Here is a 12,105-nt window from a genome sequence, read left to right on the forward strand (position 1 = left end):
TCCATCTGGATAACTTCAAGAGTTTCACCAGAATAAAGTTGTGATCTTTAAGTTAGATGTAGTAGAGTTAATGAAAAGGTAGCACAGCAGTGTCTAGCAGTGAGCCAAATTATTGTTAGGCAAATGGAGAAAGTGCCCAAATCTATTTTTAAAATTAAAATAAAAATATAAATAACTCTTACTTTTCTACCTGTTTTTATAGGGTTCTGACAGCAACTGAAGAAAGGGCTTGTAAAGCCTAGATTTGATGGGTTGCCAAGCTAGGCAGGGCACACTGGCAAAGATTAGCTTCCTCTGGCCAGGACTGGGAATAAAGACCATTAATTTGCTCTGGTGAGGTGGAATGGGTTTGCTGCCCACAAAACACTGGGTTTTATGGTGTGCCAGAAGGGTTGCAAAGCTTGTTTGTAAGGACTCCCTCAGAATTGTGGCTTGTGGACAGATGTATCAGGTGCTGGCAAGTGCTGGCACTCTAAGATACAATGCCAGAGAGAAAAGAAACTAGCCAAGAGAAATGACATTCATACCTTGCCAACCCCTATTTTTAAAGCAGTAGACATTTAGACCAACACCTATGAATGTTAGCCTGGTATCCATTCATTCATTGAGATACTTAAACCTGCTCCAATCAAGCAGAATGTAAGAGTAAGATATAATTCAAGAATGCACACTGGCTTGGCCCAAGAGTGGGTATCAGATTGGTTAGCCTTGATGCCCTATTTAGAGAGCAGAGTTGAACTCCTAAGACTGGCAGGCCAAAAGCCTAACATTTCATTACCACAAGATCCAGCAGTTAGAACTTATGGCTCACCACATTAAAGAAACTAGAATTATGAATTTGAATGAAGCCCAAACCAATGCTAACCTTGTCATCCAACAGAGCTCCAACAGACACAGTTGAACATTAACTGGCTAACTATCCATGTCACACAGCTCATCCCACTGGTCAGCCACCACCACCCATATTTCCTTCTGTATATGGAAATGAAATTGCAGCATTATGTAGCCACCTCAGCAGCAGCAGGAAATATTACTTGATTACTAGGACTTACATGCTATTTCAATCACATGACTCTCAAGCAGCTTAACTCTTGGAAAATGCATCAATCTTTCTCATTCTCCCATTCAAGAGAGCACAATTATGTCATCTCTCCAGTGGTTGGGTAGGCCATCCTTTTATATAGCCTGAGAGTCCTCATTCTGTATCCGTCACTTCTAAATTAAGGAACATACTATAAACATTTTTATAATTGGCAGGCTGCTGATGTGTGCCATCCTTTCTTAAAATGATAGCCTCCAACTGTTTTTTTTAAAGAAACAACAGTTTCTTTAAAATTTTAAAGCGATCAGGAGAATATGATATTACCAAAGTCTCTTTTATTATGGATTGCAGCATTCAATATAATTTTGCTGATAGAGCAATCTGTTATCTATGTAAAGAAAAGCTCTTTTTAAAGAGATTTTTACACATTCAGCATCTTTTCTATCAGAACATAAGGTGATTTAGGAGTGCAGGACAAGTTTAACTTTATACCAAGCTTAGAGGCCAACCTACATACAGATGGATTCCTACAAAATTAGATATTGAAAGTATGTGTTTAAAAGGTAGAACCTGTACCAAAAATTAAAGTTGTATCTAGGAGAAATATGTTGGGTATAAAATCTAAATAGTTACTGCTTTTATTTTAAAACTTTCAATTCTTCTTCTTTTGGCAAAGAAAAACAAACTTTTTATTTTTAAAAAATCTTGTTTTTTGTGATGCAAATATTGCTGTCAGTTTATCAGTCTCAAAGTGCAAGTAATATCACTTCTAACTTCAATTCTGACCAGATACACGGTTGTTTTGATTCACTATAGATCTCAAATATACATTTTCTTTACAATTTCTTTGTGATATGTAATTTCTGGTTCCTTCCAGTATCTCTTCTGATATTCTAATAGGGATAGAGGATGTGTGATCTGCCTGGATCATTGCCTTTTCTTTCAGAATTTTCTTTTAAGTTGATGCCCTGTGTTCTAAACAGATCTGTAATTTATCTCTTCATCGATCAATGTTTACATTTTAATACTTAAAATTTAATTTAAAAATATTATCCTTTCTTTTTTCAAAATCAAGTTTATTTACCTCCTGACAGATTGAGGTGATCCCAATGAGGCAGAGGGAAGAAGTGACTAGCCACTCACTCACACACACACACACACACACACGTACACAGGAGATGGCATTATAAAAATTATTGTACCATTTGTATTTTTATCTTTTCATTGCCCAAAGGACATTGCATGTCTACCCGTCTCACACACCCCAAGGTTAGAGGGTAGATGCTAGCTGAGACACTTCCCTAAAGATAGGTGGCAACAGCAGGAACTACCAAGCTGCCACTCCAGCTTATGAGGTGGGGCTTACATTTGAAGACCCAGAAAATTCTGGGAAAGCTTCCACCCTTTTAGCTCAGCCTTCTGCTACATACTTCAACTCTGTATCAGTTACACAAAGGAAACAGAACAAAAAGTCTAGCACCACAAGAGCTCTCCTACTTCTAGAAATAACAACTTATAGTCCATTTATGCCTACCAGCTGTTTCCCGTCCCTTAACCAATTGTCCATCCGTGGCAGGACTTCAAGAAAATTGGAGATATCAAAGGAATGTTTAGTGCAAAGATGGGCATGATAAAGGACAAAAAAGGCAGGGACCTAACAGAAGCAGAAGAGATTAAGAAGAAGTAGCAAGAATACACAGAAGAACTATATAAGAAAGATCTTAATGTCCCTAATGTCCATGCTGGTGTGGTCACTGACCTTGAGCCAGACATCCTAGAGAGTGAAGTCAAGTGGGCCTTAGGAAGCATTACTAACAACAAAGCCAGCGGAGATGACAGTATTCCAGCTGAACTATTTAAAATACTAAAAGATGAGGCTGTTAAAGTGCTGCACTCAATATGCCAGCAAGTTTGGAAAACGCAACAGTGGCCACGGGATTGGAAAAGGTCAGTTTACGTTCCAATTCCAAAGAAGGGCAATGCCAAAGAATGCTCAAACTACTGCACAATTGCACTCATTTCACATGCTAGCAAGGTTATGCTCAAAATCCTACAAGCTAGGCTTCAGCAGTATGTGAACCGAGAACTACTGGATGTACAAGCTGGGTTTCGAAGAGGCAGAGGAACTAGAGATCAAATTGCCAACATTCGCTGGATCATGGAGAAAGCACAAGAGTTCCAGAAGCAGTTCTACTTCTGCTTCATTGACTATGCAAAAACCTTTGATTGTGTGGATCACAACAAACTGTGGCAAATTCTTAAAGAGATGGGGGTACCAGACCATCTTACCTGTCTCCTGAGAAATCTATATGCAGGCCAAGAAGCAACAGTTAGAACCGGTCATGGAACAACCGATTGGTTCAAAATAGGGAAAGGAGTACGACAAGGCTGTATACTGTCACCCTGCTTATTTAACCTATATGCAGAGTACATCATGAGAAATGCCAGGCTGGAAGAATCACAAGCCAGAATTAAGATTGCAGGGAGAAACATCAATAACCTCAGATATGCAGATGATACCACCCTAATGGCAGAAAGTGAAGAAGAACTAAAGAGCCTCTTGATGAGGGTGAAAGAGGAGAGTGCAAAAGCTGGCTTGAAACTCAACATTAAAAAAACTAAGATCATGGCATCTGGACCCATCAATTCCTGGCAAATAGAAGGGGTAGAAATGGAAGCAGTAACAGACTTTATTTATTTGGGCTCCAAGATCACCGCAGACGGAGACTGCAGCCATGAAATTAAAAGACGCTTGCTCCTTGGGAGGAAAGCTATGGCAAGCCTAGATAGCATATTAAAAAGCAGAGACGTCACCTTGCCGACAAAGATCCGCATAGTCAAAGCTATGGTTTTTCTAGTAGTAATGTATGGCTGTGAGAGCTGGACCATAAAGAAGGCTGAGCGCCGAAGAATTGATGCCTTTGAACTGTGCTGCTGGAGAAGACTCTTGAGAGTCCCCTGGACTGCTAGGAGGTCAAACCAGTCAATCTTAAAGGAAATCAACCCTGATTGCTCATTGGAAGGATTGATAATGAAGCTCAAGCTCAGATACTTTGGTAACCTAATGCGAAGATAGGACTCTTTGGAAAAGACCCTGATGCTGGGAAAGATTGAAGATTGAAGGCAAAAGGAGAAGAGGACGGCAGAGGATGAGATGGTTAGATAGCATCACTGAAGCAATGAGCATGAAACTGAGCAAACTCAGGGAGGCGGTGAAGGACAGGAAGGCCTGGCACAATATGGTTCATGGGGTCACGAAGAGTCGGACACGACTTAACGACTGAACAACAACAACAACAACAACATGGAATCTGATTTGTTGTCCTGTCTTCAGATCTCTCATTCATAGCCTGCTTGTGTCTGCCACTTTACTAAGAAGCCACCCACTTTTCTAGGGCCCATTGCAGCTGATACATGGAGGCCCCATTAAACTCACCTTGCAGAACCAGGCTTAGGGTTATTCATGGTCATGACAGGGCTGTACATATCTGGGTAACACTAGATAGCAGCAGAGTTAAAGTTTTGAATTTTTGCAGCCCGGATATGTAGTCCTAGTCATGCCCAGCTAATGTTATAAATGGCAGTACATTTATTGAATGTGAATAAGCAGCATAGATATTATTGTAAATGAATAAATAAACTTCCAAATGTCAGTGGGAAATCAAGACACAAGGAAAAATCATAATCATCAACATGTCTACAACCTTAGAAAGAAGAAGCTGAAAATAATTATCATTGAACAAGCAACCCTTCATTACTGTTGTAAAACAAGAGTCAATACATTGGATCCAGATTTATTTATTCCTGCTCCTGGCTACATTAAGTCCTCTGCACTTGTATATAATGAGCATAACTAAGGACACAGTCCCAATTAAAAAATCTTTAAGCTTTTCTTCTGCTATGGACAGTACATATTGTTTTCATGAAAAGTATATTAAAGGTATATGGAAACTAATATAACATTAATATTTGCACCAAAATCTGATGTAAGCCAACAATTATTTAAGCTTCACCTGAAAGAATAAAAATAGTTTACTTAAGATGATTGAATTAGGAAGTAAGGAGGGAAAGATTTAAGAAAAGAGTATATAAAAATAGTAGTGACCATCTGTTCTTGGGCTTTCCACAATCAGTGGAAGCACCTGGAGCTCCATCCTGAGAATTATGTGTGAATTACACATTGGCTAGAAAAAACTACCTCAAAACCTTCTTCTTTGTAACTAGATCTGTTAACTTAGTATTTTGAATCTCTTCTTATATATTTGCCAAACCTGTTAAGTAGAAAAAAGTTGAAGTGGAGGTTTCATCAGGTTTCATTAGGAAAATCAACAGCATAAGGTCTACTGTGGGGTTCTGATTCAGGTAAGATCAGACTAGATCTACACCAACATTTCTCAACCTTCTGTCCTTCAAGCTCCATAATCCCATTGTTGGGTAGGTCTAATAAGAATTGATTGTCTTTCCTCTGCTTATGATGCTAAGAAACTTGAAATCCAAAGCCACCTCATTAGCTTAAACAAAAATATATATTGGTTTAATCCATGACACTTTTGCATCTGTTCACTCATAAGCCTTCCTGTGATGGAATGGAATTATGAAGGCCAGGCTCGGGGAGATAAGCATTTTCTTAGCTCACCGAAAGAGCGTGGGAACCACAAGAGGATGAGGCTGGCACCTCCCTGAGGAATTCAGGGTGTTGTGGCTGCCTGGCTTGGGAGCTAGGGTTTGAGTCTGGGAAGATTGATGTCAGGTTTAGCCCAAAGAACTCCAAGAGACAGTGCAAAATCAGTTCAGCTATGTTTATTAGCTACAGCCTTTAGCAAGAATCTTCCCAGACTGAAACCCCAGCTCCCAAGCCAGGCAGCCACAACACTGTGAATTCCTCAGGGAGGTGCCAGCCTCATCCTCTTGTGGTTCCCATGCTCTTTCGGTGAGCTAAGAAAATGCTTATCTCCCCGAGCCTGGCCTTCATAATTCCATTCCATCACACTTCCTCATCAATTCTATTCTTCAGTATTTGTAATACTGCATTTTCTTTCAAAGTGTACATTTCTAAAAATTAGGGGGAAATACCCTATTTTTTCCAAGTAACATTCTAAAATAAATGCACATTGATATTGGTTTAATCTGTATCTGGGTCAACACATTCAGGACACGCAAAAGTGGATGGATGGGTTCCAATGCGTACAATAGATCAGGAAGCACGGATTAGATCAGTAAATAAAGATCAGAGAGCCAGTATCATTAAGGTGTTAGACTGGCACCATGTCCAAGCCCATGTCCAAGTTCACCTTCAGCCACAGAAGCTCACTGGGTGATTTTGGATCAGTCACTCTCAGCCCAACTTATCCCACAGCTCACAGGGTTCTTATGGTGGGAGGGAATGCAAGGAGGCAGCAATATGCATGGTGCCTTGAGCCTCTGGACAAAAGATGGGACATGAATCTACCAAATAAATTCTTCAAATATTCTTACTAGAACAAAGCAAAAAACGATTTGAAGGCACACGTTGCAGAGTCTCCAGTTAGCTGCTAATTGTTCCAATTTAAGAGCTGGTAATGTCAGTGTTTCTAGTTTAAGTATTTACTGGATGTCAGAACTATCAGCATGTAGCATCATTAGCCAGATGCCAGAGCCCAAGGATTACAGCAAAGCTGAAATTTGACCTTGGCTTTGCCCACCCCCAAGCCTCTGTAGCTCACTTAGAAAACTGCCATTTATATTTTCCACAATATTACTGACATAGTATGGTTCGGACCAAATGTTTGCCTGGTGACTCTCTCACAATGCTCAGTTTCACATTTTACCTGAGCTGCCCAGAGCTAATTACTGGGCTACTGCTGCCCTCTGCTGCCCATTAAGAAGCTGTCCAAAGAAGTCCATAAGTGGCCATCAAGTCAGAAGCTTGGAGCTGCAGCTAACATCCTCCACACTATACAGCAGTTAATATGAGATGTTATCTCAGGTGATATAGCTACACTGAACAAGTCATCTCAAAGCCAGGCCAGAAAGGTCTGAAAATTAGAATGCCAAGCTGAAGATGATTACTATATCTTTCTGTGCATTTGTCTGTCTAAAAGTAAACCTTACGACTGGGCTATGTTATATTTGCAATGGGAATTGCAGCAAAACAAAAACAAAAGATAGTTTTGTGGCGATTACCTTATTTTAATGTTTCTAGGTAGTTTTCATATGCTAATTCCATAAAGTATTAAGGATCGCAACCCCATTCTCCATTAAAGTTACAGTGGGACAGTGGCGTAGTCACAGAGCTTATCTGAAGAATATTTTTTCCAGCGGCCTCTTAAAGAGCATTCCGTTAGGCAACACTTGCTGTTGATATTTTTCACTGGGATTTGACTATTTACTGATTGCGCTAACCCATGTTTTATTTCATGGCTTGTTGAATTAACCACAATGGATTGAACATGTGTACATGTTAAGCCATAAATCAAACAATGTGTGTAGTGTGTAAACTTATCTTTACACTATCTTTGCCACTGAAATTTTTCCCAGTCTTTTATTTACAGACATAGGAAACATAAATATGGCTATTATCACAAATCACAGCCTCCTAACAATGTTATTAAATTTGACTCAGCATTTATTCAGAAGGAGGTTTTTTTGTTGTTGTTTTTATGGTCTTCAAAATAAATCAGTTGTTCCTGCTGTTTCTTCTATGAATAAGTTCTTTTAAATACTGAATAATTTAAATATCTTAAGTGAACCCTGAGGTATTCAATACATTTTCACATTTGTATCATCCTAAAAGACCTGAAATTTACTTTTTTCATCTAAGAGCTATGAACTTTTCTTTTCTTTTCTTTTCTTTTCTTCTTTTCTTTTCTTTTCAATAGAAAAGTAGAAAATCAAATCCAACCTATTTTTATCTCCTCATAACCTGGGAATGAGTCAGATGCAGCCTGTATATGAGTGCCGTCATGAAAAGTATTTGCAAACCACTTCTACCAATCCAATCTAATAAGGAGAAGAAACAATTTCTTTCCCTCTGTTTCTGACTATTCAAGTGTTTTTTAAAGTCATATTACCTTATGCTTAGCATTTGGATGAGTTTCCCCTGAAAGCTTAAAATGAAGGATTATAAAATAAAGGCTCCAAGAATCCCCCTGAAATCTGTGAATATACATTCATAGATGCATATTTTCCTCATGTCACACAAAATATTGAAAACTTTATGCATCAAAAGCTGATTTCCAGCTGTTAGGCAACATATGTGCTTCCTGGAAGATCAAGTGTTTGAAGGCTGCTTCTCATAAAAGAAGCCCCATGTGGAAAGATGTGGTGGTGGAGTCAAGAGGCCAATCTACCATAGTTTCCAACCAGAAGTCAAATAAAGACACACTGAGTTTGTTTTTGGAGTTTTTTTCCTGCTTTAACAGAAATAGATGAAGGAAGATAATGCAGATCTTAGAGTGGGGTTGTTCTTATTGCAGATGAGAGCCATTAAAATCTAGTTTTAGATAATGAAGGTGAAGAAATCATCATCTTCATCATCATCTATTTTTAGTGAAAAAAATGGTAACTAATAATATCATTGAATAGAATGCATAACTGTTAAATATTAAGAATGTAAAAATATTAAGAATGAAACAAATAGTGGCTATATAACTATCACTGATTGCACAAACATGAACTTACAAGAACTCAAACAAGCAGTTACCAACAAACAATCCTGGAAATTATTCCCATCAGGTCACAAAGAGTTGGAAGCAATTGAACAACAGCCACAACAACTACTATTTAAAAATATATATAAACCTGATATTATCAGTAAAAAAGCTTGACAAAATAAAGGAGAATTTTTAGGAACTACTCAAGCACTAGAAAAGGTAAAACAAAAGTTATGAGTTTAGTATATATTTAATTTCATGAGCTAATCATTATCTGCACCACAATTTCAGATTGAAAATACTTGAGACAATTACGTTGGTACTTCTAAATTACAGATAACATGAGGCTTCAGGGATACACGCAGTGCCTGAATCTTTAACCACAGTTGCTGAAAAGTGGTGGCATAGTTTTATGCCAGTTTGAATCGAAAACATTAAAAACTGTAATGTGTGCCTTAACATAGACTTAACAACCAGTCCACAGAAACACACACCTTCCTACTTTGCATTATATCCACACACACAGCAGCTCCCAGCCATCCCAAAAAATATTAAAAGTCAACCCCAACCTTAAGATTTCCTACACCATCTTAAATTGAAATTTTAAATCTGATTCTTCTACATAAGGTATGCTATTAAAGCATTATTCTTTAATACAGTTAAACATATTGCACTGTAATAAGTTCTATTCAGCAGAAACTGTATTTAACCTATACTGACAATATAAGTAAGATATCAGAAGTGCAATGCTCAAATATATTTTTATTGTAAGCCATTTCCAGATTTTTAAAAGAAATACAAATGTTATAAACAATAAACAAATAAAATAATTGAAAATTGTGTTATAATTACAGAAGTATCATAAGAAGCAATCCAGTAATTCCAATCCATTTCCAGGAATTAAATAACATAAGAAGAGAAGTCTTCAGCCTTGTAGTAATAGCATCTCTCCCAAGGAAAACTATTTATTTAAATATATTTATTAACTTGTTTTGTTTAAAAGCAAAATGGAGACTCAAAGAGCTACCATGACAAGTATAAAGATTTAACCAAATACAAGATACAAATCATAGAATTTTGCAATAAACACCCGATCCTTTTTTCAGTTCTTTTTCTTGCTATACATTCATATAGTGTATACTTTATTTCAATATCCTTACCTTTTGAACAGCTTTTATTTTTGTATCAGAATCCATCCAGTCATTTTCATTTTCCAACATGTCTATAAAGGCCCATCGAATTCCTTCAGTCAGCTCTTCCATCTGCAGGAAACATTATCTCCAGTAAGAACTTGAAATACATATGCTGTTTTCAATCCAATACCACAGGGAGAAAAAAGTCTACATGGACAAGCATGTTTCTGTGCAAATTGCCTGTATGGATGCAGTTGTATATTTGGTTATACGTTCATATCTGCATCATTTTGTTCAACTAGTTCCCAGCCAATAACATTGGCTGTTCAATTCTAGAATAAGAACTGTATGACCATCAGAATCCATAATGCACTTCACTTTTCCTCTATTCTTTGTCCTATACCCATTTTTAGTATCCTAAAGGTGTTTTGTATTTCAGCTCCCATAAGCTTTTATGCTGGGCTGTATTGCCAACCTCTGATTTCGATTCTAAGAAATCAGAACATCATAGTAACAAAAACTGTCTTAAGATTGATAAAAATTGCAATATTATTATGAAATGCATTTGGGTTGAAAGGAAATTATGTAAAAGCATCACAGGCAGATTTTGCCCTAAATATCAATCTGAAATGTGAAAATAAAATACTGGAAAATTATACTCAGATGTGAAAGAATGGAGTAAGTAGTAGATGAAACTTCTAGATTTCTCTAAACCTAAGAATTAGGTTTAAATTAACATTATTAAGTTAAGATTCCATTACAGAAAATTAATATTATAACAGAACTATTGGTCTTCAAGGTGCTACAACACTGTTTGCTGTTTTTGTTTCAATTAAGCTACCACCCTAGAAACTGCTGGCTGAATAAGTTTTGATATTGATCTAGATCTGTAGAAAAAGAATGTCCTTCTCTAAATGACCTAAGGGACTTGTAGCATCGTTTATGATTCATTATTGTCTTTTTAATATCACATTATTTTGGTTCAATATGGAAGTGAGTATAGATTTAACACAGAATATGGCTGAGCATTCAACAATCAAGAGTAAACTGCATACCAGGGAATACGTTAACTCAGAGAATATTGATGGCAGAGCAATGTTTCAATTAACTTACTGCACTAATGAGCTGAACTCCCTGAACTTGGAGGTTGCCAATTCATATTCTAGGTTCTACAATTGGACTCTGGGGTATATTCTGATTTTTATGCACAGCTGTAGCAACAGTGGTAAGAGGAAGAATGTATATCCTCTGAGCTGTTATCAAAATTGTTCAGGTGTAGCCATTTAGGTGGCCTAGACTGTAGGTCAACAATATTGCTATATTTAGATCACAAATAATATCTCTTTGATCAAAGAAGAAAGACAAGATGACACCCAGGGCATGAGTTCATCAATCACTACATTTGAGAACACCATAATAAATTATTTGTTTTGCAACAGGCATCTACAACTAAGAGGATGTGGGGATTCCATCATTTCATAATGTCTAAGCAGCTGAAACATGATAGAAAAGCTACGGAAATGAAAAAAGCCCACTGTAAAAATGAAATAAACCAGAGTATTTATTTACATATTATCCATATTCATATTAAAATCCAACATTTCAATAAGATTTACTCACAAGGAGGCATGTACAAGATTGAGTTTAACCCTTAGAGAATAAGCACGCATAGGATTATGACACTGGTCGGTTCATTCAAGATTTGATTGACAGTATTCTTCTCCAGGTTTTTTTTCTACAGGACATTTTGGGTTATGCCTATACTCAACCACAGCTAACATTCCAATGTTATACACACCCATCACACTATTCCCTAGTGCAAAGCAGCATTATGCAAAGCACAATAAAGGAATAAGAACTATTAAGCAAAAGTAGCTAAAAGCATAACATAGGAAAAAAGAAATAGAAACACAGCTAAAACTATTGTGTGTGTGTGTGTGTGCCTTCGAGTCAGTCATGCACCAACACTATTCACAATACCTTTCTATACTTGCTTACATCGTATCCATTGACGACCTCATATGCTGCCTTTTGTTCTTTAGACTTCATAACTTTCTCTTTTCAGGACCTCATTAACTGCAGCCAGCCAGAATTTTTTCAGCCTTCCCCTTCCTCTCAATCCATACACCCTTTCTTCATTTTTGTGCTTGATCACTTTCATTCTTTCTATATAACCAAGCCACCTCAAAGTATTTCTTTCACAATGGTCACTCACTTTTGTATTCAATCCACATTGTCACCAACCATTCTTAACCCAATTTTTTTACTTGTTTATTTTGTCACCCACACTTCTTAAGTG

The 12,105-nt window shown here is 37.2% G+C and overlaps 1 protein-coding gene across 1 annotated transcript in view; it reads right to left on the reverse strand.

The window, feature by feature from the left end:
* PHEX (phosphate regulating endopeptidase X-linked) overlaps nucleotides 1–12,105 on the reverse strand; it is a 97,878-nt gene that overhangs the window by 42,657 nt on the left and 43,116 nt on the right. Inside the window, exon 12 of the mRNA XM_088144832.1 lies at nucleotides 9,834–9,935. Within this exon, the coding sequence (XP_088000958.1) occupies nucleotides 9,834–9,935 (102 nt within the window). The remainder of the gene's footprint in view (nucleotides 1–9,833; nucleotides 9,936–12,105) is intronic.

Source organism: Python bivittatus, unplaced genomic scaffold, assembly GCF_059951505.1.
Source record: "Python bivittatus isolate LINGU-HERP-01145 unplaced genomic scaffold, Pbiv_v1 ctg000350_np1212, whole genome shotgun sequence".
Lineage (NCBI taxonomy): Eukaryota > Metazoa > Chordata > Lepidosauria > Squamata > Pythonidae > Python > Python bivittatus.